At 43.6% G+C, this 26,518-nt stretch overlaps 1 protein-coding gene and 1 long non-coding RNA gene across 2 annotated transcripts in view; one reads left to right on the top strand and one right to left on the bottom strand.

The window, feature by feature from the left end:
• The window catches only part of rxfp1 (relaxin family peptide receptor 1), a 131,055-nt gene that overhangs the window by 78,624 nt on the left and 25,913 nt on the right, over positions 1–26,518 (top strand). Inside the window, exons 4-10 of the mRNA XM_042062063.1 lie at positions 5,085–5,190; positions 7,419–7,490; positions 8,946–9,017; positions 16,497–16,568; positions 16,754–16,825; positions 16,945–17,013; positions 17,509–17,580. Coding sequence (XP_041917997.1) covers positions 5,085–5,190; positions 7,419–7,490; positions 8,946–9,017; positions 16,497–16,568; positions 16,754–16,825; positions 16,945–17,013; positions 17,509–17,580 — 535 coding nt within the window. The remainder of the gene's footprint in view (positions 1–5,084; positions 5,191–7,418; positions 7,491–8,945; positions 9,018–16,496; positions 16,569–16,753; positions 16,826–16,944; positions 17,014–17,508; positions 17,581–26,518) is intronic.
• Positions 9,695–15,874, bottom strand: LOC121682057. The gene is made up of 3 exons (XR_006022403.1): positions 15,349–15,874; positions 13,701–13,711; positions 9,695–9,820 (listed from the first exon to the last, which is right to left on the bottom strand). It is a non-coding gene; the product is annotated as an uncharacterized LOC121682057 (long non-coding RNA).

Genomic DNA, 26,518 nt, shown 5'->3' with positions numbered 1-26,518 from the left:
GGGTGAGGAGAGGGTTAGACGAGAGAAAAGCTGGATGTCATCATGGATTCTAGAAGCCTCTTTTTAAAAGCATTTTCTTCATTTCTTCACCCATCTGTATTTTATCTTATCTTATCTTTTATCCACTCCAGTCATCATGAAGTCAACTTAATAAGCTAAAGAGACTCAACCACACATTAGATGTATTGTAAAGTTGCACTTTGCTGTGTGTAGTGACAACTCTATGATGACTGATAAACAGGTCGGAGGAAAGTATCTATTTTTCCCATGATGTCTCCCTTGTCTTTTTTTCAACTGTTTTTTTTTACCTTCTACTCCTTTTTTACCTTTTTTTCCTTAGTATACTGTATCCTAGGACTCGTTCTTATGTCTTAGGGATATTCTGTGTTTGTAAAGAGAATGCCATAACCTGTTGTATTTGTGTTTTGAATGGTTTTATTGAAATAAAATAAAAACTTGATCGCAAGAAAAATGTATCACATGGATTGCAGCAACTTTCAATGATTAATTGCACCGTTGCAACTTGTCTCTACTACTGTCTGTTGTTTTGTGGCAAATCTTCTGTGTAGGGCTTTGGGTAGATGTTCTTTTTTCCACATTTCTATACACACACACACACACACACACACACACACAAACACACTCTTTCCTCATCTCTACATGTGTCTAACCATATCCTCTCATTTCCTTTCGATGGCAGGTTCTCAGGCAGTGCGATATTTCACAGCATTCTCCTGTTCAGTCATCCGTAAGAAAGGTCGCCAGACATGTCTGTTCACATTGATTACTCAATATCGCTGCCTTGAGTTTCCCTCTGTGCACGTCTTGTTTGTCACTTCTGTTGGAGGAATGTTCATTTATCAACAGACTTTCAGAAATAGAACTTGGATGAGGTCTTTTTTTATCTGGGCTATAGATTATGTCATTGCTTTATGAGTGAAGTTTCCAAGTTGTGAAAAGTTATTTTGTTGTATGAATCTAGTCTTTAGTGTTGCTCTCTTCAGAAACATCAACTGATCAGAAGAGGGGAGGTGCTGGAGCAGCTAAACTGATCAGAAAAGGGGAGGTGATGGTGCAGCTAAACTGATCAGAAGAGGGGAGGTGCTGGAGCAGCTAAACTGATCAGAAGAGGGGAGGTGCTGGAGCAACTGAGGGATCCTTTTGGGCCTTGTTTGGGTTGATTTCATCAAAATGTTGAGGTCCTTAACAGGCATGAACTGGCCATCGGGCGTACCGGGCAATGCCCGGTGGGCCGAAGCACATTTTTGGGCCGGGGCTGTCATGATTTGATAATAATAATAAAAATATTCACCGCGACGGTATTTGAGACACGAAACGCGGCCCATTGGTTGATTTTCTTGACGGACATTGAGCTACAGTAGTCCTATGACATATCTCAGCCCTCCCCCTCCCCTCCCAGGGTTATCAAATGTTGCCATTTGAGCTGTCTGACCGCGGAGAGAAGTGAGTTTCCCTCTGTGAAATTGTGGAAATGGATAGTAGGCCTAATAAACCACAAAAGCGCAAGGGGGGCGCACAGAAGCTGCGAGACAAAGTGGACACAGCAAAATGTGTCAAAATCACAGAAATGTTCACCCCAAGGTCGACTGTTACAGCAGGTGCAGGGCCGTCGACATCGAGTGCACAGGCTGAAGGAGTGGAACACAGCTTTGATGTGCAGTGTATTAACACAGAGGAAGGCAAAGTACAGGTGGATTCGGAGGAGGAGGAGAGAGACGTTACGTTTGATGTGCAGTGTAGTGACAGAGGAAGGAGAAGTACCGGTGGATTCGGAGGAGGTGGACAGAGACGTTACGGAGGAGGAGACGTTACCCAGCAGGGACAAATTGAGGAAGAGGTCAGAATAGCTACTGTAAATGTTAGCAGAATGAAGAGGGACGTTTCATGAAGGGAGGGCTGTTGTGTGTGTGTGTGTGTGTGTGTGGAGGGCTGGGTGGGTGTCCACCTGCTCCTCCGCTTTTGATTGACATGCATTTGAGCGTTTCTCTGCAACATGCATCAGTAGCAAAGAAGCCATCTGCATTTTACATTGCGCTATTTGATTGTCGTCGACGCGGAGAGGAGAAAAATTAAATAAGTTATCCACAACAAATCAACGAGTGGTCGGCCTCAGAACGCACTCAACTTTTTAAGATCTGAAGTCAGTCATGATTGGTCGAAATTGTTGTCAATCTTGACACAGTACAACAAGCAAACCTATCACATTTCTGTGCGCATACAGGCAGGTACACACACGTACAGTATGCCTAGGCTACACATGCACGCACTCAGAAAGACACTAGAATGACAGCAATTATGATAGCCTGTAACAATGAAAATGTTTTGGGATGTGTGTATCTTCGCTTAATAGTATCTGGGGAGATTGTAGGCTAAAAGTGTGTAAATGCTCAACATATATATAATTACAGGACTCATTTTATTCAGTCAGACTTAAAACATGCATAATAATAGTAGCCTATAGAGTTTTGTGCACAACCTCGTCCTTGCTGGTTTGGAGGTGGTCACCAGTGGGTGTGTGTGTGTATTTTAATAGCCTTTGTTTTCAAATAATGCTATGAGTAGACTCGGTGTCCAACTTACAGTGTTATTTTAGCTTGCCATAAAGTTATAGTTTGCAGGTATTATAGCTTACAGTTATTATTATCATGTAATATTAGTGAAACATTGCTTTCCCGAAATGGATGATAAATGTGCGCATATATCCTCTGGTATGTCGTGTGCCTCAGCATATCGTATAAATAATCATGGTGGGCCGCCATGGCCAAAAATGCCCGGGCCATTTTTTGGTCCCAGTCCAGCCCTGGTCCTTAACCACAAGCTGTGAGTCACAATAAACAGTGTGTCCTTGCATGCTGATGTATGCTACAGTGCTGGATACTGAAGTGGCTCAACCTGACTTTTTTCTTCGCTATTTGAGACTTGACAGCTCAGTGAGGCCTTTTCCTCTGCAAATATCAAAGCCACAGCTTATTGATTTTAGAAATATACATAACATATTCAACACCACAGAAAGTATTAATCACAGCCCCTCATTTGTCACTCCTAACTAACGTTTTTCAGGGATGCATTCAGTCTTGGTTACAAATGCCTTACAGACTTCCAAACCAGATAACCGATGGCTGTAGGTAGACTGTATGCTTGGTTACACAGTCAGCATGGTGAAACATTTATAGAATACTAATGGTGAATATAGAATAGAATACTAATGGTGAGTATAGAATAGAATACTAATGATGAATATAGAATGAAATACTAATTGTTTCCTGCTGTATGTTCTCTCTCACCCTCTGTGAGATGTATTTTAAGACACACACAGACACTTAGTGTGTGTGTCCTCACACACTTCACAGCCGTGACTCACCTGCCACTGCACAGTCAAGGCCAAGTAAGGACATCACACTAGAGACTATCATTCTGATGATAACCCCCACCAGCCCCACTGTGAAGCCCTACGATTCTTATGAATATTCTTACAGTAATCATGGTTTCCCGTGAAACAAAGCGTGTTTGGATATCCAAGGGTGCCTTGACTTTAATTGCCCCTTAATCTGCTGGTAAGTGTTAATCAATGCCTAAACCTGCCCCAAATTAATGCACTAATCTTCTTAAAATGCCTTAATAAATAAACTCATTAAAACTGTATGTTGCCTGTTGCATGATCCACCCCACAACCTTTGAGCCAGTGGCACAAGCTGCAGGTGGCACAGCCGGTTTGAGAGTCTCTCACAGGTCTACAAATCTGTAGGCCTCTCACAGGTCTACAAATCTGCAGGTCTCTCACAGGTCTACAAATCTGCAGGTCTCCAAATCTGCTGTGCCCCAGTAAATAATCTCAGGTTTTTAGCTAGCTTCTGTAGCCTATTTGGCAGTGGATTATTTTTAGATTGATGATCAAGCAGCAGGACACAAGTGGGATTGGTGTTGCTAAAGGATATTGTCATGGCTGTAAAATTACAGATTGCAACACAGATTAACCCATAGCAAAAGGAAAGACTCGCACCTCATGCTTAAACCACACAGTGCATTTCTGAGCGCTGCAGTTGGTGAGCACATGTAATGACACTATCTCTCCTGCTCTCTAGTAAAACAGTCCAAAGACCAACATTACAGGCTAGTGTTATGCAGGAATGAGTTAATCAAGTTATTATTATTATTTCGAACACCGTTGACCCCGTATAGATGGACATCAGAAAATGCAAAGACAGGAAGGCAATAATGACGTTTGAGACAGATTTGCCCTTGGATTATATCAGTGAAGTTAAATTTACTCAGCTGGTTATCATCTCAGTAGAATGGATCTGTTGGCCATGGCACAAATAAAAACATCAATACTGCATATGTATACTGTATTACTATATAATGAGTTATTAAAAACAAACAATTAGTGGTATTAACAATTAAACATTTGCTTAATGGACCCTGACATTGGGCAATGAGCAAAGTGAACTAAAGCTTTGCTCATGCATGAACTACTGTAAATCTATCAAGTGGTCTGTAGGAGCATGACACTAACCCACTAATGCTTGCACATGAGAAATGATTTTGTCAGGTTATGAAATTAGCTTCAGCTCAGCTTCCCCTTGCTAATCAGTGAGCCTGAGATACAATATGTGATGCTGACAGCATGCAGATTGTCTTGACATCTGATCATGGGGTGAGATCACGCATGTTTGCCTGCAGCTGTTTCAAGTTCTAGGTTGAAGTGGTTCTGATGCAGCACCATAAAACAGCACACGTCACCTGTCGCCCCCATCTACACACCTAGAGAGAGACACATATGCACCTGAACAACACCTGCCCACACACAGGGTACAGACCTGCAGGGGCTGCAGACAATTAAAATGCATTTCATTATTAAATGATAATGTTACATTAATTTACTGGGTTTTATAGGTTATGGAAAGAAATTATACTGTAATATACTATAATAATAATACTGTAAGAAATTATACTGTAAGCCTCATGCATCAAAAATGGCTAAGTATATGTATGTGGTGTGTGTGTGTGTGTGTGTGTGTGTGTGTACTGTTCTTACTCATTCTGACAGTGTTATTCCTCTCCAGTGCTGGGGCTTGTCCCCGACCAGTGCCTGTGTAGAGACCTGGAGCTTGACTGCGACGGGGCCAACTTTAAAGACGTGCCCAGTGTGTCTGTGAACGTCACCATGATGTGAGTTTCTCTTTAAAGACGTGCCCAGTGTGTCTGTGAACGTCACCATGATGTGAGTTTCTCTTTAAAGACGTGCCCAGTGTGTCTGTGAACGTCACCATGATGTGCATTTCTCTTTAAAGACGTGCCCAGTGTGTCTGTGAACGTCCCCATAATGTGAGTTTCTCTGCCACTGCTGTCTCCGCACTTCTCCACCGTCCTGCTGTCCAGCTCTGCTGCTGTCTCCCTGCTCCTGTTTCCTGTTCCGTCTTTGTCCCCCAGTCCCATTTCCTGTAGTTGTCAACGTCACTTTGCTGTTGAGCACTTGACATGATTGAGCTCTCTGCTTGGGTGGCTCACATGAAATATTACATTACATTTGGCTGACGCTTTTTAACCAAAGCGACTAACAACATGGTAAACAGTAAGTTTTAGAACAATTCTCACAATTTTAGGACAGTTTAAAAAACATTAGAGTACAGTAAGAATAAGTGCGTCGGTGAGTGCTGCTTTTAACAGTTACTTACTTGTCAGTTTAAAACGGCTGGTGAGTGCTAGGATCAGTAAGACTTGTTGTAAGTGTTGCTATGAGAGTAGATGTTCTCTAAAGAGCTGGGTCTTCAGGAGTTTTTTGAAAGTGGAAAAGGATGTCCCTGCCCTTGTAGGAACTGGCAGTGTGTTCCACCAACGAGGAACAACAGATGAGAAAAGTTTGGATTGGCTTGAGCGTACCGGTAGAGCTAGACGTCGTTCGTCAGAGGAGCGCAGCGGTCTGGAGGTAGTGTAAGTCTGTATGAGGGCATTCAAGTAGGTGGGAGCAGAACCGGAGACTACTTTGTAGGCAAGCGTTAGAGACTTGAATTTGATGCGGGCCGCCATAGGTAGCCAGTGTAGCTGGATGAGCAGCGGGGTAACATGTGCCCTTTTGGGTTGGTTGTAGACCAGGCGCGCCGCCGCGTTCTGGATCATCTGAAGTGGTTTCACTTGCGCAGGCTGGGAGACCTGTCAGGAGGGCATTGCAGTAGTCGAGTCGTGAGATGACTATTGCCTGAACCAGAAGTTGGGTAGCATCTTGAGTCAAGTAAGTCCTGATTTTCCGTATGTTGTAGAGTGCGAAACGGCATGACCGGGCGACTGAGGCAACATGATCTGAGAAGTTTAGTTGGTTGTCGAGAACAACTCCTAGATTTCTTGCAGTCCTGGTCGGTGAAACAGACAGGGAGTCAAATTTGATGTTGATGTCGTGGTGTATGGTAGGTTTAGCTGGGATGACCAGCAGTTCAGTCTTTGAGAGGTTCAGCTGGAGGTGTTTGCATACTAACCTTCTGACCTACTGATATCACACACACACACACACACACATACCACATCAAACCACAGCAGATGTCACATAAATATAATCACCCTTTAGATAATCCATATTGTGTGTGTCTTTCCTATCTGGCATTTGAGCTGAAGGTTAGTATGCAAACAGCCTGGTATGTGGTCGTCAAAGACACATTCAGTGATGGTTCAAGCATGTCAGTACAGCTGTTTTAAGTGATACGCTGTCTGATGTAAAATGTCTGCTATCCTCCAGAAGCAGACATACAGTATTACTTGAATCACTAATATTAGGCTACTATTAGTTTAGGCTCGTTGACAAGGCAGCCATTAGAAAAGCAATAAAGCAACCAAATTCGCGGAAGTAGAAAAGTAGCAGACAGAAACTGGGAGGTCTTTGAAATCATGCTGGTGGAAAGCAGTTTTTTTCTTGTCTGTTTTTTATTAAAGGCCTACCGTGTATGTACAGAACAGTGTGTGAGTATCAGGTATCTTGTCAAAGTCATCTCAGCGCTTGACTGCAGAGACGTCCTGCAGAGGCTTGTTTGTGTCGTTGGGAAATATACGGATGTATCAGACACGTAGCGATGACATCCATTATGACACCAAGGTGATGCTGAGATGAGCCGTGCACTGCCTTGCTCTCCATTTTTTTTATCAGAGTGAAATTTTATAATTCTCCAACCCAGCAAGGTTACACAGATGCTCACCATACACTTATCTCATAACACATGATGGAAGATACCTGTCAAACCAGCTCACACACACAAATAAACTCATATACGTGCCACCACGCTTAAATACATGAACACACAAACGCATATGCGCACACACACACATACACACACACACTCACACACACAGACACACAGACACTTTAGCTGCTTTTGTTTGCTGATATATTCTCTCTCTCCTCACTGCTGTAGGTCACTGCAGCGGAACCGGCTGCGGAAATTGAATGCGGATATATTCTTCAAGTACCAGAACCTGCAGAAACTGTAAGACCCTCTGCTCTTCCAAATCTTCCAAACTAAAGAGACATCATTTGCGGGCATGTACTGTAGTTATCTTGGCAAGAATGGCAGCAAAAGTGGAAATTTGCCATGAGTGGCGAAAGTCAGCAAAGTTTCCATGTGGGGTATGTGTGTGTTGTCGTCTGAGCTTGCTGACAGGCCTGTGTTCCAGCACGGTGAGGCTCTGTAATGTGTTTAGAGTCCATCTGTTGTTGTCAAGATTAAGAAAGGTGCCCAACTGTGGCTGAAGTTTTATGGGAACACTTCCATCTCACTGTGAGCCCTTATGGAGCCCACACTGGTATGTTAATTAAAAAAGGGAAGATATCCCTTGCTGATTTGAAAGTGATTTGCCACATGTCTCAAAGCTTGCTGGAGAGACACAGTACTACATAGCAGCTTGGACATGCGGTTAAACTTAATTTCCTGTGCGGGCAGGAAGTACTGCCTCCACTTCATATTGGCATAGGATGGGAACAGGTTGAAGATAATCTAGTGAATACAGAAGTGCATGTGACTCTTCTCTACTTCTCCCATGATTAATACATGTGTTTGACAGTGATATAATCTCATTAGCATGCTACAGTAGATGCTACACCATGTACTTTAGTATGCATGCACATACTGTATGGAGGCAGATGAGGGCAAGGGGAATCCAGAGTGAATAAGTGGCCCCACGCTTGTTGACGTACTCAGCAGTGAGACATTCCCTATCTGCACGGGAGTTAACAGGATGCATTTGTCTCTTGGCCACAGACTGCAGGAGCAGAGGGGGCATAGGGGCCAGGGGAGGGCAGGCCCAGATCCCACAGGTAGAGAGTGCATGCCACAAGCAATACATTTAGACAGGTTATCTCACATGAGCTGTGGTGTGTGTGTGTGGGGGGGGGGTGTCATCCTTGAGTATTCTGTCAGGGAAGATGCCATGGAGATTGAAGGGCTTTGTTTTCAGAAGGGGAAGAATTCTCTGCTGATTTGCTGAAAACTTTCTTTCTCTGTCTGTTTCTTTGTCTCTTCTCTATCCCACATTACACTCTTCTGGCAAGTCCCTGTCTGTTCTGTCCCTTTTACTTACTCTCCTGCTCTCCATCTGTGGCTCTCTTTGTCTCTCTCTCCATCTCTCCCTCTTTCTCTCTCTCCACCTCCCTCTCTTTCTTTATCTCCATCTCTCTCTCTCCCCCTCCCTCTCTCCCTCCTCTCTCTCTCTCTCTCCATCTCTGCTCTACTTCAGAAGTAACACACTCCCAGATACACATGTTGTGTTTTGACTGAATGATTTGACTGTTTGACTGATGACTGTTTTGAATGAGTGTTGTCGGTTCCACTCATGGTGCCTTATGTTGGTGTGTGTACAGATAGCAGATGTGGATGTGTGGAGTGGAGACAAGTTGTAGACCTGTCTGTTTCTCCTCCTGTTTTATTTGGTTGTGTTGTTTACAGGTATCTTCAGCACAACCTGATCCGTGTGGTGAGCCCGAACGCTTTCCGTGGCCTGTACAACCTGACCAGACTGTGAGTCGATTCTGCTGCCCCCCATTATCTTCATCTTCCCCACCGTCACCTTCCTCATTCTCAGTAAGCCCCTAATCGATGACTGTTCAAAGAGACCACATATCCTGTGGGGGTTTGTGTTTGTTCCTTTAGATTATTAAACCAAGTAGCCTAGCAACAACTTATTGCTCAATTCATCAGCTAAATAAAGACAAACAAAGGACATGAACCCAGTGCATTTCTTTTCCCTTGAAGTCCACTGCTCATCTACATACTCCATTAATTATCTACCTGCACTTTGTCTTGTGTGTGTGTGTCTCTGTGTGTGTGTGTACAGTACAGTATGTATATGTGTATATGTGTTACTCCTGGAAGGCTTACACACATACACATACACATATATCTCTCTATATCTTTATCACTCTCTTGCTCTCGCTCTCTCTCCCTCCCTCTCTCTCTTTATCTCTCTGTCTTTGTGTGTGTCTTCTCTCGCTCTCTCTCTCTGTGTGTGTGTGTGTGTGTGCACGTTACTGAGAGCTCCTGCAGGGCTGAAGAGAAATAATGAGATGTGATGGTGGTCTGAAGGACATGTGACATGCTTTACTGAGTGAATGTGTGTCACAAATGAGTGTCTATGTATGACTGAATGCATGGATGCTTATGGAAGTAGGAATGAGTGTTTGTAATCATGGGTAACTGGGTAGACTTCTGTGTTGTGTTGATTATTAATAAAGATAACCCAAAACGAGCACGGGATACTGCTGAAGTTTTATTCTGCACACACGCACAGCAAAGCATACAGGGTGAGTTCGCCAATAGCTCCTCTCTCCATAAAGATATTAGACAGGCAAAATAAAAATGCATGTAAAGTGAAGAATAATAACAAAACATACCTGCACACACGCACAGCAAAGCATACAGTACAGGGTGAGTTTGCCAATAGCTGCTGAAAAAGTTCACACATATAACTGTATATTGCAGGTGCTAATGTGCTATCCCAGCTACCTAGCTAAACTACTGTACATCGCTGTAGGGCTATTTTTGGCATGTGGCTAGACGGAGGTATGTATGTAAACAATGCATTTAAAAAGTAAATTCACAAAAAATAACTCACAAATAATATATATTAACTGAATACAAACAATATAAAGTGAAGCAATCTTATGGATGACAATGTTTAATAGAAATATTTATAAGATTGCTTATGAGGCTGCAATCAGTCAACCTACCTCTCTCCATAAAGATATTAGACAGGAAAGAGAAAGGGGGGAGACAGGGGGGTCAAGACCAAGGGGGAGAGGAGGGGCTACTAGAGACCCTCAATACCAGCGTGTAATAAATTGAATAGATTTAAACTGTAACTAGATAACCTAGATCTATTGTGCAATTATGTGATTCATACAGTAAGTATAATGTCTAACCTGTTACACTCACCCCTTCAGAATTGCACAAAGATCTGCAAACATCCATCAGGTATACAGGCCATTAGAACTAAAACCTTCCAGCATAGAAAACTGCCTACCCCATCAGGCTAAAAGAATACAGAGGTTGATCAAGTCTCAGAATTCTGTATAGGAAACAGGGATGCCGTATACACCCCTTAGACTAAGGCCTACAGACTATACCACAACGGAGAAGCACAAAAGTAATGCACACTTTACTAAAACCCATAACAACCCATTAAACCAGGTCAATAAACAGGGTTAGAAAACAATACTCAAACATGGATGACATGTCCCTCAGGGACATCATCACTAAGAACAGATTGAAGCTGAACCATAGATTCAATCAACCTACACACAGGCCTTATAACCCGACCAAATCTAGAAGTGTGAGGTGAGTGTGGTGCATGTGTGGTGTGTGAAATAGGAATGTGTGGCTGTGTAGATGAACTAATGTGAATGTGACTAGAAGCATCAGTCAGACCATGCTCAGGAGGGGAGTCAGAGGGAGACTGGACCAAGCCAGGATCATCAGTCAGGTCTTCTGTAGACCCTGCAGTGACATCTGAGTGATGCTGTGAGACCGATGATGAAGTACGGGCTCCACTATCTGCATCAAGAGAAGAGATAGCTTCATCCAAGGGATGGACAGACACTGTATCACTGAGAACTGCAGGCACAGAGTGAGGCTCATTCTCAACAGAATCAGTATCTGCCTCGCCACCTTCCATGGAGCTTCCATCTAGCCTCTCACTCAGAGGGAGAAAATTGACCTCCAGCAGCAGGTTACAATGCACCACTTTCTCATTTCCAAGGTCATCATGAATCCTGTAAACGTAGAGCACTGGCTTGGCAGCAATGACTGTGTACATGGTGTCTCCCCACCTGTCTGCTAGCTTACGCTTTCTGCGGCAGCCCTTGTTCGCCACCAGCACTCGGTCTCCTATTGACAATGGCTGACCTTTGGCCTTCTTGTTGTACTGACTTGACTGGTGTTTCTGTTCTGACTCTGTGTGTTTCTGGGCAACTGACATGGCAGACCTTTAGAGATTCCACAAAGGAGTCATAGTCACACACTGTGTTGTCCAGCAAAACACTACGGAACATCAAGTCCACCGGCAGCCTTGGAACAGCCAAACATGAGATAAAAAGGAGGAAAACCAGTAGTCTCATGGGCCGTGCAGTTGTAAACAAACGTCATCTTCTGGACCATCTGATGCCACTTGTGCTTCTGTCTAGGAGGCAAGGAGCGGAGCATGCCACCCAGAGTCCTGTTGAACCTTTCAGTCTCACCATTCCCCATAGGATGAAGGTAGTGGTGTGAGACTTTGAAACACCAGCAAGGCGAAGAAGCTCCGCAATCAGCTCGCTTTCAAAGCTTGTTCCCTGATCAGGGAGATCACACAAACAAATTTGTCCCACAACGTCTTCGGCACTTTTCTTGCTGTCTGGTCCCGACAGGGAAACGCTTGGGCGAGCTTTGTGAAATGGTCTGTGATTACAAGAACATCCACAGACTTGTTGTGATCCTCTGCAGACCAGAAGTCAGGGTCGGGGTGCAGCCATCTCACAAGTCAGTCTTCTCAAAGGATGAAATCACCGCAACTTTGTCCTGATCCACTGAAGCCCCATTACTGTCCACTATGTGGCCCAAAAACCCCATTACTGTCCACTATGTGGCCCAAACACTTAACGGACTGCCTCAGGAAGTAACACTTCTCTGATGGGGCAGAGGGTGGGCATCATTGATGGTCCTAGCGTTCAACCACCTGAAGTCTGTGCAGATACTGTACGTAGGTCCCCATTCTTCTTCCAGACCTTGACTAGAGGGGAGGCATAGTCACTCACAGACTTCTTGATGATCTCCCGCTCCTCCATCTCGTTCAGCACCTGCCTCAGTTTGTGGTAGTGTGCTGGTGGGACTCTCCGATAGGGAAGCCGGAAAGGACGGTCATCTGAAAGGTGGATCTTGTGAACAAAGTCTTTAACCTTCCCACAGTCAAGCGAGTCTTTTGAGAAGTAAGTATAAGAAGAAGAATTAAGTATAAGTATATATACTCTTTTGATCCCGTGAGGGAAATTTGGTCTCTGCATTTAACCCAATCCGTGAATTAGTGAAACACACAGCACACAGTGAAGTGAAGCACACACTAATCCCGGCACAGTGAGCTGCCTGCAACAACAGCGGCGCTCAGGGAGCAGTGAGGTGCCTTGCTCAAGGGCACTTCAGCTGTGGCCCACTGGTCGGGGCTCGAACCGGCAACCCTCCGGTTACAAGTCCAGAGTGCTAAGCAGTGGGCCACGGCTGCCACAAGTCAATATCAGTCAAACCAGCATCCTTCATTGCCTGAACCAGATCAGTGTGCACACTACTGGACAACACTGGGTTAGTGGCAACATCCTGGGTTTGACACAGTCCTTGTGCAATGTTCAAGCCCTCCATTGCTAGACACGGGAACACATTGGCTATCTTAGCATTGCGCCGCAAAGTGATAGGTCCCAGTGTTGGATTAAAAACCTTCATCGGGACCCAGCGATCTCCCCACATAGCTGTGACAAGCTTTCCCACAATAATGTGCTTTGGAGCTGAGCGGGCAGAAGTAGGCTCAACAATGATGGTGCTACCAGGGGACACATGGACATCATTGGGTAGCCTACCCCACACCAGGTGTTCTTGCTTTGGAAGAAGTGTAACACTATGCACCAGCTTCACTGTTCCGACTTTGTCCTGCTCACCTGGGCCCTCCCACCGTGACACACAGCTCAGTAGCTCCATGAAGCGCTCACATTCAGGGTCACTGCTTTTGGAGGAAATTAGTTCCCAGTATTCTTTCTTATTTCTCATGTTTTGTAGAACAGACTTGATCACGTTAGTACCAATTATGAAGTCATCTCTCTGCCCAGCAATAACTAGAGTGGGTACAATAAAGATCATAGAAGCACTTCGGATACGTTGTTAAGCCACCACAACCCACAATCACCACATTCCCAGGGATTAACTGAGCACTGGGCAGCACACCAGAAACCTGAAGTCTCTTCTCTGCCTCTTCATTAAGTGTACAAGACATGGAGCCAGAATCTAACATTCCTCTCAAAGTGACCTTGCCACTCACCAACACAGGTGCATAAAACAGCTCACTTGACCCTTCAAGTCTCTGCGAGCCAATGAGAATCTGCACCTGTCCTGCTTGCAAAAGTCGACTGTAGTTACTGTAGATGTAAAGCAGATCTTGTTCTCTCATGAGGGCTTCTGTACCACCACACACACTTGCCCTCTCACAGCGTGGGGCATCTAGTTTAACGGAGTGCGGCTGGCCTGTGCAGATGCTGCCGCCGGATGAGAGGCACTCGGGCAATCATGTTTGAAATGACCTGGTTGAAAGCAGTGAGGACAGAGTTTCAGTAGCCTGCAATGGCTAAAGGTGGAATGGTCAGTGCTGCTGCATACTCTGCATGCAGAAGACATTTAAGGCTGAGAGGACCGTTGGCGCTGTTGAGGCTGAGATGACGTGAGAGTGACTGGGGAGCAGAGCACAGTGTGATGACTTTATTCAGCATACTTACCACCTCACGCATACCTGGCTCTTCCTCTGAACGGACTGCAGTCAACGGCGCAGTTGCGGGTGACTGTACAGGATGGTTCATCTCTGCCTGCGTGCTGCTGAATGAGATCTCGCTGATGATCATCTAAGCGCTCCTGCACTTCAGGGGCTGTCCATCTCCCAGCTGGTTTATATTTGAAAGACATAGCCAGGTGAGGGTCTGGGCAGTGAGTAACAAACACCATCACAACTTCAGCACTCACATCCTCAACACATCTACCCTGCCTGCGGAGACATTCATCGGCAACATCTATAGCCTTGTTCAGTCACACCCAGTAGTCCAGTGCACTCTCACCATTTTTTGGAAGTGTGCTATAAAAGTCCGCCATGGGCATGCCAGAGTATGGGAGTTCACTAAAGTTCTGCTTCAGTATATCAAAAACAGCTGCAGGATGGCTACAGGGGTTAATTTCTGGGTTGCTACGTAGTGAAACCTTTACAATGTCCCTGGCTTTTCCCATCAGTCTGCTTGCTATCACATCATACATTTCAGCAGTACTATATTTACGTTGGCGAATGTAAGCCTGCATCAAATCTTCCCATGCATGGACAGTGCATGTGTCAGTACGGTCACCTCTGAAGAATGGGGGTGGTTTAATATCTGATTGGACAACCACGTTCAGCCTTGAGGCATCCATTCAGCCCTCTGAACAGGTCTGTGGAGTATGTGCTGGGTCTGAATGAATGGTAGGTATAGAGTGATGCATTTTATTATTAATGTCATGTGCTTGCTCTGCATGTCTATTGGTAGGATAGCCAACTGAATTTGTCACCTGTTCTGGTGAGCTTCTAACAATGCGGGTAATGGGGGTGGAACTTGCTACTGGATCATTCAAAACCATATGTAACTTGTGATGTAATATCACTAACTGAGAAGCATTGGCTTATTATTTCAAATGAAAATGCAGTAGAAAACCAGGCAAAATAAAATCAGTTAGATAATTAATTTCAATAGTAAAATATAAGTAATATCTCAAAAGGAAAATACTAGTGCAGGCTGAGCAATGTTTAGAATGCACAATACTAATCTAATCTTATGTCAATGACTCACGCACAGACCAGCCTATAAATTCGGCCACACACGTCACTGAACAGGAGTCGCGTCGGAGGAGGCTTTCATGCAGGAGGTACTGTCCAGTAGCTAGCGGCTGTCGCTAACGGCGGCTGCTGTGGTAGTAACTTCCAACAGCAGCAGCCCACGGTGATCTAGCGAGCGCAGATCAGATGAACCAAGGGTCACGGCACCATTGTAACTGGGTAGACCCAAAACGAGCACGGGATACTGCTGAAGTTTTATTCTGCACACACGCACAGCAAAGCATACAGGGTGAGTTCGCCAATAGCTCCTCTCTCCATAAAGATATTAGACAGGCAAAATAAAAATGCATGTAAAGTGAAGAATAATAACAAAACATACCTGCACACACGCACAGCAAAGCATACAGTACAGGGTGAGTTCGCCAATAGCTGCTGAAAAAGTTCACACATATAACTGTATATTGCAGGTGCTAATGTGCTATCCCAGCTACCTAGCTAAACTACTGTACATCGCTGTAGGGCTATTTTTGGCATGTGGCTAGACGGAGGTATGTATGTAAACAATGCATTTAAAAAGAAAGTAAGTCACAAAAAATAACTCACAAATAATATATATTAACTGAATACAAACAATATAAAGTGAAGCAATCTTATGGATGACAATGTTTAATAGAAATATTTATAAGATTGCTTATGAGGCTGCAATCAGTCAACCTACCTCTCTCCATAAAGATATTACCGGTAGACAGGAAAGAGGAAGGGGGAGACGGGGGTCAAGACCAAGGGGGAGAGGAGGGGCTACCATGGGCGGATTATGAACTTTCAGGCCCCTGGGCCCAGATGTATTAAGGGCCCCCCACTAATTGTTGCTTATGTAGGAGGGGGGGTTTGGGGGTCCTCCCCCAGACATTTTTTAATTTGTTTAATGTGATTTCCTGTATTCTGGGGCATTTTGGGGATGGCCAATACTAAATTTAATCAGATTCATAGCCTACATCCTGATTTGTTGATATTGAGGCAATGATTCCATGCAAAGGCTTGGGCTTCAGGGCCCCCTGACCTCTTGGGCCCCTGGGCCTGGGCCCGGTAGGCCCGTGCAGTAATCCATCCCTGGGGGCTACTAGAGACCCTCAATACCAGTGTGTAATAAATTGAATAGATTTAAACTGTAACTAGATAACCTAGATCCACAGTATTGTGCAATTATGTGATTCATACAGTAAGTATAATGTTTAACCTGTTACATAAGGTATGTGAGAACAGAAGAATGTAGGAAGGATGGCTTTTAGAAAATTGTAAGTTCTTTGAGTAGCCCAAACGTTTCCTGTACATCTGTCTTTTACAGATACTTTGACTTTGATTTCTGGCATGCTGTGTGCAAATTTATTTTTTTTTCTGTGTGGTATTTTTACTTTCAGATATTTAAGCTACAACAAGATTTCTGTTCTGATGCCTGCAGTGTTTCAGGACCTTCATAACCTGGAGTGGCTGTAAGTTTCCCTTGGTGTCCTTCATCTAATACAGACTACATGATAATCAGAGGCAGCTCTATCACACACACAGTGGAAATCATATGCATGGCGCTTCCTTGCCTTATTTACAGTCTCAGCGTGGGAGAGTGCTGCATTGCTGTACCTATCATCCTGAGGTAATTAGCATGTGTTTGTGTCTGTAGGATTCTGGAGAACAACCGTATCCAGGACGTCTCATCCGCCACCTTCCTTGGCCTGCACTCACTGGTGCTGCTGTGAGTTTTCTCTGCTAACCCCACAAGATTAGCGCACTGGCCCTCCTCTTGGGCCTGACACTGTTTAGAGGCCACTGACAACATTGTGTGTGTTTGTTTATGTGTTTACTCTTCAACAGGGTTTTGTTGAACAATAATCTGTCACAGCTGGATGACATTTGCCAAGAGATGCCCAGACTCAATTGGCTGTGAGTTCTGTATAAAACATTCTCACTACTGTTAGCCTCCTTAATGTTAGCATCATTACTGTTAGCCTCATTAAGGTTAGCATCAATACTGTTAGCCTCATTAATGTTAACATCATACTGTTAGCCTCATTAATATTAGCATCAGTAGTGTTAGCCTCATTCCTTTTAGTCTCATTAAAGAAAATATCAGAAGATCAGAAACTGTTGTTAGGAAAAAGGCGGTCATTATCTTGACAATAGTTGATTTAGTTTCTGTGTTAGGAGAAGGTTGCCAAATGTAATTAATGAATGATAGATTACAAGCAAAGCAAAAAAATGTAGGCCAATGTTGCAGGATCTGTATGCCTCTCTGTCTATCGGTTTCATTTGCCCCACTTTCACACCCCTCTCTTTCTCCCTCCCTCGTTCCCTCTCTCTCCTAGATTATGTCTGTGTGTGTGTTTGTTATAACCGCCGCGAAACTCACTTTCTCCTTGTCTCATTTCCCGCTTGCAGGGACCTGGAGGGCAATCAGATTGAGCGTGTGGGAAATGTGACCTTCCGTTCCTGCAGCATGCTGACTGTCCTGTGAGTTATCCTGTTGGGCTATTGTGTTTCTCTTTCCCTTCTTTCTGCTCCCAAACTGAATTTAAATTTGAATTCTGATTTAAATGAGCTCTAGATGGGATCACACTGCCTGGCACTGCTAGTGCCTGTTTAAGCAGCAGATTTCCCGTCATTTGCTATAGTTCGGGTAATGGACCAACTCACACTTTTAGCATTAAGCTAATGACATGGGAGTAGAGCATTAACTCTAGTTGAACTAGGTTCAACCCTCATAGTGAAATGTGACGCTGGTCAATGCCAGTTTACAGTTTTTTCTCAGTCGCTGTGGTGCATTTCTGAAATCATCATTAACATTTGCACAACTCTTAGTGCATTTCTCAAAACAATTAGAGCAAACTGTATTGCTTAATCGATTACCTGTAAAAGCGTGTAACTTGCTCAAAATGCTTTGTTTATGTCTCAAAATCAAGTATTTATCAATGAAAGTGTAAGTGCAATCAAAATGACAAGTCCTTAAACCATTTTTATGTCACGATAGTCAAACTCTTTTGTCTTGTTGTCAATATGACAGTTTACTGTAAGTATTCTCCAATGAACAATGTACAAGGCATCTACGTGGCATATTTTCTACTGTATGTGGCATAGCTATTTCAAAACTACAAAGTTGCACATTATTGTTTGTGGAAGGCGGTTGATTGCAAGATGTGTTCCCCAGCTCCCCAGCTTTATAAAGCACATGATCATGGTCCCTGGGAGCATAGGGCCCTGGGAACATAGGACATTGGGACTAGGACCTTGGGAACATAGGACCTTGGGAACATAGGTATGCTCCTGTTAGGAAGTTAATAATGCTACTGTAATGACAAATGTTAGCTACCAGAAAAAAATTGTCCTCAACATCAGGATATTGAGGGTGAATTAGGTAGATAACGTACATTGGACAGTCAGGACATCATTCCTTGAAACCATTGTGTTCAGAAACAAGCTGGACCCCATCTGAACTTAAAATGCATACGTTAAAGTGCCCATATTATGACTATTTTTCAACCAGTTAAAATAGGTCTAGGAGTTCCAGAAAACATGTTTCTGAAATTGTTTGCTGGAAATAGCTTGTAGGAAAAGATTCTTACCTACCTCTATTACACTCTTTTTCAGTCCCTGTCAAAGTGTGCTGTTTCTGCTGCTCATTACATATTAATGAGCTGCTGCTGACTTACCCACGCCCCATTACATTAACCAGGGTCATTCGTGCCAAATCAACAAATGCCTCCAGCCTAGCCTGACCATCTTGGCTTTGCTTCATACTTTATGTCAATAATGCAAAATATTAGCCCAACAACTACTGTGCAAAGGTTTAAGCTTGTATCTACATTATTTTCTGAGATATGTAGGCTTAAAAAACAGTTGAACTCGTAGGCTTGGTGTGGAGAGGTGGGGTGTTGATTATGCAACGTCTGAAACACGCCAATTCAAAATCCCCTAACATCTACTACACCTTCGTTTTACATAGTATAGCCCGTAGCTAACACTTAGCCTACCATAATCTCTATGTAAAACGGTTAGCTTGCTAGCTAGCTATCTAACAGTGGAACTTCAGTAGTCTACAACATAAGCTTAGCTATCTCACCTAGTTGTAGGAAATATGTAAGTGATGGAATTAGAATGAATCCCATGAACAAACAAATAACTCTTACACCAACCTTATTTTGTGCCTTTTATTCACGTTTGTTCAACGATTTAGTAAGTATAAATCCTTTTCCCTGCCCACTTAGATGCAGCTCCATAGGTTTCCATTATATTCACGTAACGTAATTGCCCTAAAAGGAAGTGGTGGGTGGGAATATTGAAATGTTTTGGCTTGTGACGTCAAAAGCCTTGCCGATTTTGACCAGCTCACCCTGGAGGCTGAAGGCAGGATACATCCAGAAACCCTTATCTCACTCAAAATAGCATGGGTGTTTTTTTTTTCAAGTTTGTATGCGTGTGGAAGCACCAGAGACACACAATAACACATCAAATGGGCACTTTAAGTGTAACTGATAGCAATTTTCCCCACTGACACAATGGTATGCTACTAGCATGCTCTCCCCCACTGACTCAATGGTATACTACTAGCATGCTCTCCCCCTTGTGAGACAAGCAAAGGGGCAGTAACCTAGATGTCAAACAAATATAATCAGCAGTACACATATGTAATAAATGATGATGATAAGTAAATGTGTGTGTGTGTGTGTGTGTGTGTGTGCATGTTTAAACAAGTTTAAACACACTCACACACAAACCCACAAGAAACTATGCACACACACACACGCACACACACATAATACTTGCACAATACCTGAGAGAACATGACCGCTAAGGTGCCATATTATCAACTACATCATCTATTGAATATAAGCATGACAGCTGAGTTGGAATATCTATCATATCAACAACCTAATTTAAAAGTGATTTTTTTTGAGAACCCTAGCTGCTTTGATAGTTTTTTTTAAGAAGGCCTGTGAAAAGCCCATTGCAATAAACAACCCTGCTGGAGATAAATGCAAGAGTGAGTTTTTCTAAATCATGTTTTGACATCAGCCCTCTAAGTTTGGCAATAGTTTTGAGGTGGTAAAAAGCTGATTTAGTTATCGCTTTCATGTGGCTATTGACATTTAGATCACTGTCAATTAATACACCAAGATTTTTAACAGTATCCTTTGCTTTTAATCCTTTTGTGTCAAGGAGAGAGAGGCATGTTGAGTTCAGATGCTGTGTTCAGCACACACAGGAGAGAGGCGTGTTGAGTTCAGATGCTGTGTTCAGCACACACAGGAGAGAGGCATGTTGAGTTCAGATGCTGTGTTCAGCTGCTACAGGAGAGAGGCATGTTGAGTTCAGATGCTGTGTTCAGCTGCCACAGCAGACACAGGAGAGAGAGGCATGTTGAGTTCAGATGCTGTGTTCAGCTGCCACAGCAGACACAGGAGAGAGAGGCGTGTTGAGTTCAGATGCTGTGTTCAGCAAACACAGGAGAGAGGCGTCTTGAGTTCAGATGCTGTGTTCAGCAAACACAGGAGAGAGGCATGTTGAGTTCAGATGCTGTGTTCAGCTGCCACAGGAGAGAGAGGCATGTTGAGTTCAGATGCTGTGTTCAGCACACACAGGAGAGAGAGGCATGTTGAGTTCAGATGCTGTGTTCAGCTGCTACAGGAGAGAGGCGTGTTGAGTTCAGATGCTGTGTTCAGCTGCTACAGGAGAGAGGCGTGTTGAGTTCAGATGCTGTGTTCAGCAAACACAGGAGAGAGGCATGTTGAGTTCAGATGCTGTGTTCAGCTGCCACAGCAGACACAGGAGAGAGAGGCGTGTTGAGTTCAGATGCTGTGTTCAGCACACACAGGAGAGAGGCATGTTGAGTTCAGATGCTGTGTTCAGCTGCCACAGGAGAGAGGCATGTTGAGTTCAGATGCTGTGTTCAGCTGCCACAGGAGAGAGAGGCGTGTTGAGTTCAGATGCTGTGTTCAGCTGCCACAGCAGACATAGGAGAGAGAGGTGCGTTCAGTTCAGGTGCTGTGTTCAGCAAACACAGGAGAGAGGCATGTTGAGTTCAGATGCTGTGTTCAGCACACACAGGAGAGAGGCATGTTGGGTTCAGATGCTGTGTTCAGCACACACAGGAGAGAGGCATGTTGAGTTCAGATGCTGTGTTCAGCTGCCACAGGAGGGAGAGGCGTGTTGAGTTCAGATGCTGTGTTCAGCTGCCACAGCAGACACAGGAGAGAGAGGTGCGTTCAGTTCAGGTGCTGTGTTCAGCAAACACAGGAGAGAGGCATGTTGAGTTCAGATGCTGTGTTCAGCACACACAGGAGAGAGGCATGTTGGGTTCAGATGCTGTGTTCAGCACACACAGGAGAGAGGCATGTTGAGTTCAGATGCTGTGTTCAGCTGCCACAGGAGGGAGAGGCGTGTTGAGTTCAGATGCTGTGTTCAGCTGCCACAGCAGACACAGGAGAGAGAGGTGCGTTCAGTTCAGGTGCTGTGTTAAGTTGAGCCATCTCCATGTCATCTCCATTCTTCTGCTGCCCTTCCCTGCTCTGACATCCAGAGGTTTGCTCTCCTCTTCTGCTCTTCAGCTTTAACCAGATCACAACAGTGACCAGCCCCAACAGCACACAGCCCATCAGTGGAGCGTACAGTCTGTAGAAAGTAGAGTGCACCCCAAATGGATCCAAGGTCATGAGGCGGATTGTTCCCTCGGAACATACCCAGAGTGAATTCACCCCTCCATGGACTCTCCATGTGTACAGCCCGCTGTCCTCTGCTGTGAGGTTGGATATGGATATGTTCAGAGAGTCAGACACCTTCACTCTGTCGCAGAACCTGCGACATGGGCACGGATCCATTTTTAGAGTCTAGAAAAAGAACCTTGGGTTCCAGAGCTTTCTGATGGTACCACTGTATTCCCTCCACATATGCAAACTTCAAGTGTGGGGTAACTTCCAGACGGACACTTTCACCACGAGAAAGCGCCACATCCAAGGGAGAGACTTTGGTGCAAACGTAGAGGATCACTGTCTTTACTGGGTCACTTCTTTCACATTCGTACCCTCCAGAGTGTTGTTGTGACACAGAAGGAATGATGAGAGAGTAGCCCCCAGTCTGGCTGCCGTTTAGCATGTGCATCACTTCCTGTTGGTGGGTCTGGTTAATTCTGAGCCAGACATCCCCAATGGGAGTTCTCCAGTGGATTTTGCTGGGAAGATCTCCTTTTGAAACGCAAGGGAGAGTAAGGCTCTCCTCTTTAAAAGCGAAGACATCTTTTACATGTATTGACTCCTGTAGCTGAAATGTTGGCATTGACCCCCTCTCCACACCGTACACAGGAACTCAGAGTAGCGCACAGAGTCTGTTTCCATAACCCTAGACAGAGTGACCAGAGAGCGTTTGAGATCCACCTGCAGTCTGCCCCTCAGATCGTCCACGAGTGGCTCCACTTGAGGAGTTGGTGTCCAGGGTGAGCATGGTCTTCTTGGACCTCTTGTCAGATCGATACAGCCGTAGGCTCCTCCCGTTCCCTAGATCAGAATCCAACCTACAGAGTGTAACATTGTTATCATACGTTACTTTCTCCCAAGACAGGACTTCTTCTTCACCTTCTGCACATACGTTGAAAGGGTTGAGAGGGCTTGAGTGAGCGCCAGCGATGAAAACCAGCAGGAGAAATCCACTTACGCATGCGGCGCTCTCCATTCTGAGTTCTGTGTTGCCGTTGATGTTTAGTCAGCTTGTGTCATCTAATTCTACCAGGCAAACTGTAAGAGCTCTGACAGACCCCACGTGTTCTTCTCTATAACGTGTGTGTGTGTGTGCATGCTAGTTCTGAAGCCTTCACTGTATCTATCTATCAGAGCTAACACAGAGATGGAACTGACAGATAGTACTCTGCACTTACCCATAAATATATCAAATTTTTTTAGTTTCTGATTAAGCTGATAGGGAAAAAAAACATTACATTAATTTACAGTTTGTGACAATTGCTTCCATACTAAAAATGAATGTTTTTGTGTGCTTGAAAAACTTCAAAAACAGTGAGGGAATGAGTTTAGATTCTGAATGTGAAGCTGATGTTTATCATGTATGGTTTGTCTCCATGGAGACAAATTCGCATGACTGTCAATAGGGGAGTTATCAGGGTTGAGGTCAAGATAGGCAAAACGTTGCAAAACGTAAGATTACGCAAGCTCTTTTTTTAAGAAGGACATGTTTTGCTTTCTTTGGGAGCCTGATGAAACCTACGCAAAAAGATTAATTCTCTTTCTCAACTTCTTCATCAACTTTTCATTCCTATCTATATTTCTTCTGAAAATGACGTGAGATGGATATGCTGCACTCACTGACTTTGTTTCCGTTATGCCCTGAAAAAGGCATGCATGATGCTACATGTGAGCATTTTAAATATGTCCATTTCGGACATGTCCACTCAAGACTTTTTCATTTAACCTTGGTATAGAGACTTTCCCTTCCTCTTTTGACCCACACACATATGTTCACACACGCAAATAGTGTTAATTTCGTCAGACCAGACGAGAGGAAATATGTTCGTCAACGGCCTTTTTTTTCATGACTAAGACGAGACGATGACGAGACGGCAGTATTGTCCTGAAACACTGACTAAGACTATCTTAAGATGCATTACTGTTGACGAAAAAAGACGAGACTAAAATGTTTTGCATGAAATAAAAACTAAGATAAAATCTCTCTTCATTTTCGTCTACAAAAGACAGAATATCTAGCTGTTATGTTTTCAAAATATTCCGAATGAGTTCATACGCAACAGCTTTCCTGTAGGCTAGTCTACGTGCTGTTGCTGCAACCCTGTGGCTGCAACACGAAACTACATGGAACAAGAACACTGGATATTTCTGCAAGAGTTAGCAAGCTAACTACTGTACCTAAGCTTTATGCCACAATGCTACATACCCAGAAGTTGAAGCTTCTCTCATACAAATTAACATCCCCCAGAATGTCCATACGAAAATGTTCATCATGTAATGTCAACTATTTAACTAGTTAGACTGATGATGCAAAGTTTGCTAGCAAGTAAGCTAATATGGAAAGTTCGCTAGCAAGTTAGCTATGGCTAAGATGGAGAGTCTGATTGGGGAATGTGTTGTGTTTGGGTGCATATCGCTATCTAGCCAGGCGGAGTAAAACATTAATACTTTGGCCTATGACAGTGTTTCTCAAACATTTTCAGTTTCAGGACCACTAAACTAACCCTAGCTAAAAAAAAAAAGAAGATTAGACCTACTTCAACAGTAGCCTATAATTAGTCTACACAAAAGGCCTACTCACTGAACCACCTTGCTTATTGTCTTTGCACTTTGCTTATTGTGTGGATTCATACTGTATGATTTAAACTGGCATATCTTACATAGACAGTGTTGCAGAACTGTTTTTACATACAAGTTGGTTCAATATTGCAAACAACTCATCTATATTATATTTTACCACGTCTGCTCGCGGACTACTTGGGATAGCTTGCGGACCACCAGTGATCCCCGGACAACACTTTGAGAAACACTGGTCTACGAATATGACAGTGGTCCAGTCAAATCTTTTCTTGTCTATGGTCAAATCCCAGCCGAGCTATAACTGTAGCTCGACTTACCTGTGCATGTAAACATACGGACTGACAAAAAATCTGAATGAGTTATTATAACAGACGAGTAGCCCTGTGGACACACAATATTGTTGGAAAATTGAGATGTGTGAAATACTATTTGACTCAAATGGTAATCAGAAATAATTTCTTATATAAAAAAGACTAAAATGTGTTGACTAAAACTGACTAAGACTAAGATACCTTTAGTTTTCTTTTGACTAAAACTAGACTAAAATGACGAGACTTTTAGTCGACTAAAACTTGACTAACAAAAATGATATTTGAATGACTAAATATGACAAAGACTAAAAAGGACATTTCGTCACAAGACTAAGACTAAGACTAAATTAAAAATAGGTGACAAAATTAACACTACACGCAAACACGCACACTCACACATACTGTACACAGACACACACACACACAAATACTATACATACACACACAATTTCTACTATACATACACACAACATTAACAATTTCAGCCATTTTTTAAAGTGGCAGACAAAAACTAATACTTGCAAAATACCTGGAGAACATGACAGCTGAGATGCCATACTGTATTAATCATATCAACTACATCATTTAGAGTATCGCATATAAGCAAGACAGCTGAGTTGACATATTAATCATATCAACTACATCACTTGTAATAATGTGTATACAGTGGGCAGTGCTTCGACTTGGCCAGCTTCACTCGCGGTCCGCGCGTGGGATCACGCGGTATCACGCGACTTTAATTTGTATTTTCCCAGTGTGACGCTGCAACAACCCAAACAACCGGTAGATGGCTCAAATGAGCAGGGTGTCTCGTAAAAATAAATGGAGCCTGGAAAACCCTACACAGACTTCACTACAAACTTTAGCAGACTGGTTTAGAAATAATTTAATAGCCAGAAATATGCCTGGCCTGCCCTAATAAAGAAATATTTGGTTAACTGCGAGTGAATCCTGTTTGCAGCCGTAGAAGAAACGCAGGACAAATTAAACATTCTGGTTTTCTCCGAGTGCAACGATGGTAGACAGACATCATTTGGACAAAATATAGAGCATATTAACCTCCGTTGCTCAGCCAAATGCCTTCCTGTTACGTCCTGTTATCACGGAGTTACAGGCGATAAACGATTTTTGATGGTCACAAGTTTACTTCATTAGCGGTTTATTTTTTTGATTATTAAAGAGTGTTTTTCATTTAAAGGTTTGACTTCGTGCTTATTCAGTAGAGCATTTAGTGCTCTTCCCAATCCCAGACGTTCACATTGCATGTTTGTTTGTAATGGATGCAACCGCGAGATACGCTTGTCATAGGCACCGATACCGTGGATGCTCCGTCTCTCGGGCACCCACTGAAAACATCGAGCACCCACGTGTGACAGCTTACAGTCCCGGCTAAATTTACATTAATTTAAAATCAAACATCACAGTTTATGTTAAATTCAGCATCTCTCATAATGTGATTGGATATGTTGCTGTCAATTCCCTACTTCATATACTAACCACCAATGAGAGCGTCTCTCGTATGAAAATTCCTGACACTTCCCACCTGAAGAATTAACGCAAGGCTTTGTCGGGTCTTCAGCCCCGAATGTTTAAAAAACGAGAGGTGTAGTTGTAACTACACAACTTTACGATAGTGGTTGCGAACGTTCGTTGCTACTATGGTTTTGGGAAACACTAACGTAGTGGAACGATGCATTGGACTATGTAAGTTCCAAATATGAATGTAATTCTGCGGCATAAAGCAGATGTATTTGTTTATTGTACAGAAAAATAAAAATGACATGTCAATTGACTACATTGCAGTCAAGAAGTAGG

Source organism: Alosa sapidissima, chromosome 14 (genome assembly GCF_018492685.1).
Source record: "Alosa sapidissima isolate fAloSap1 chromosome 14, fAloSap1.pri, whole genome shotgun sequence".
NCBI lineage: Eukaryota > Metazoa > Chordata > Actinopteri > Clupeiformes > Clupeidae > Alosa > Alosa sapidissima.
The sequence above is the reverse complement of the archived record's forward strand: the minus strand, read 5'-3'. Positions and strand labels throughout refer to the sequence as shown.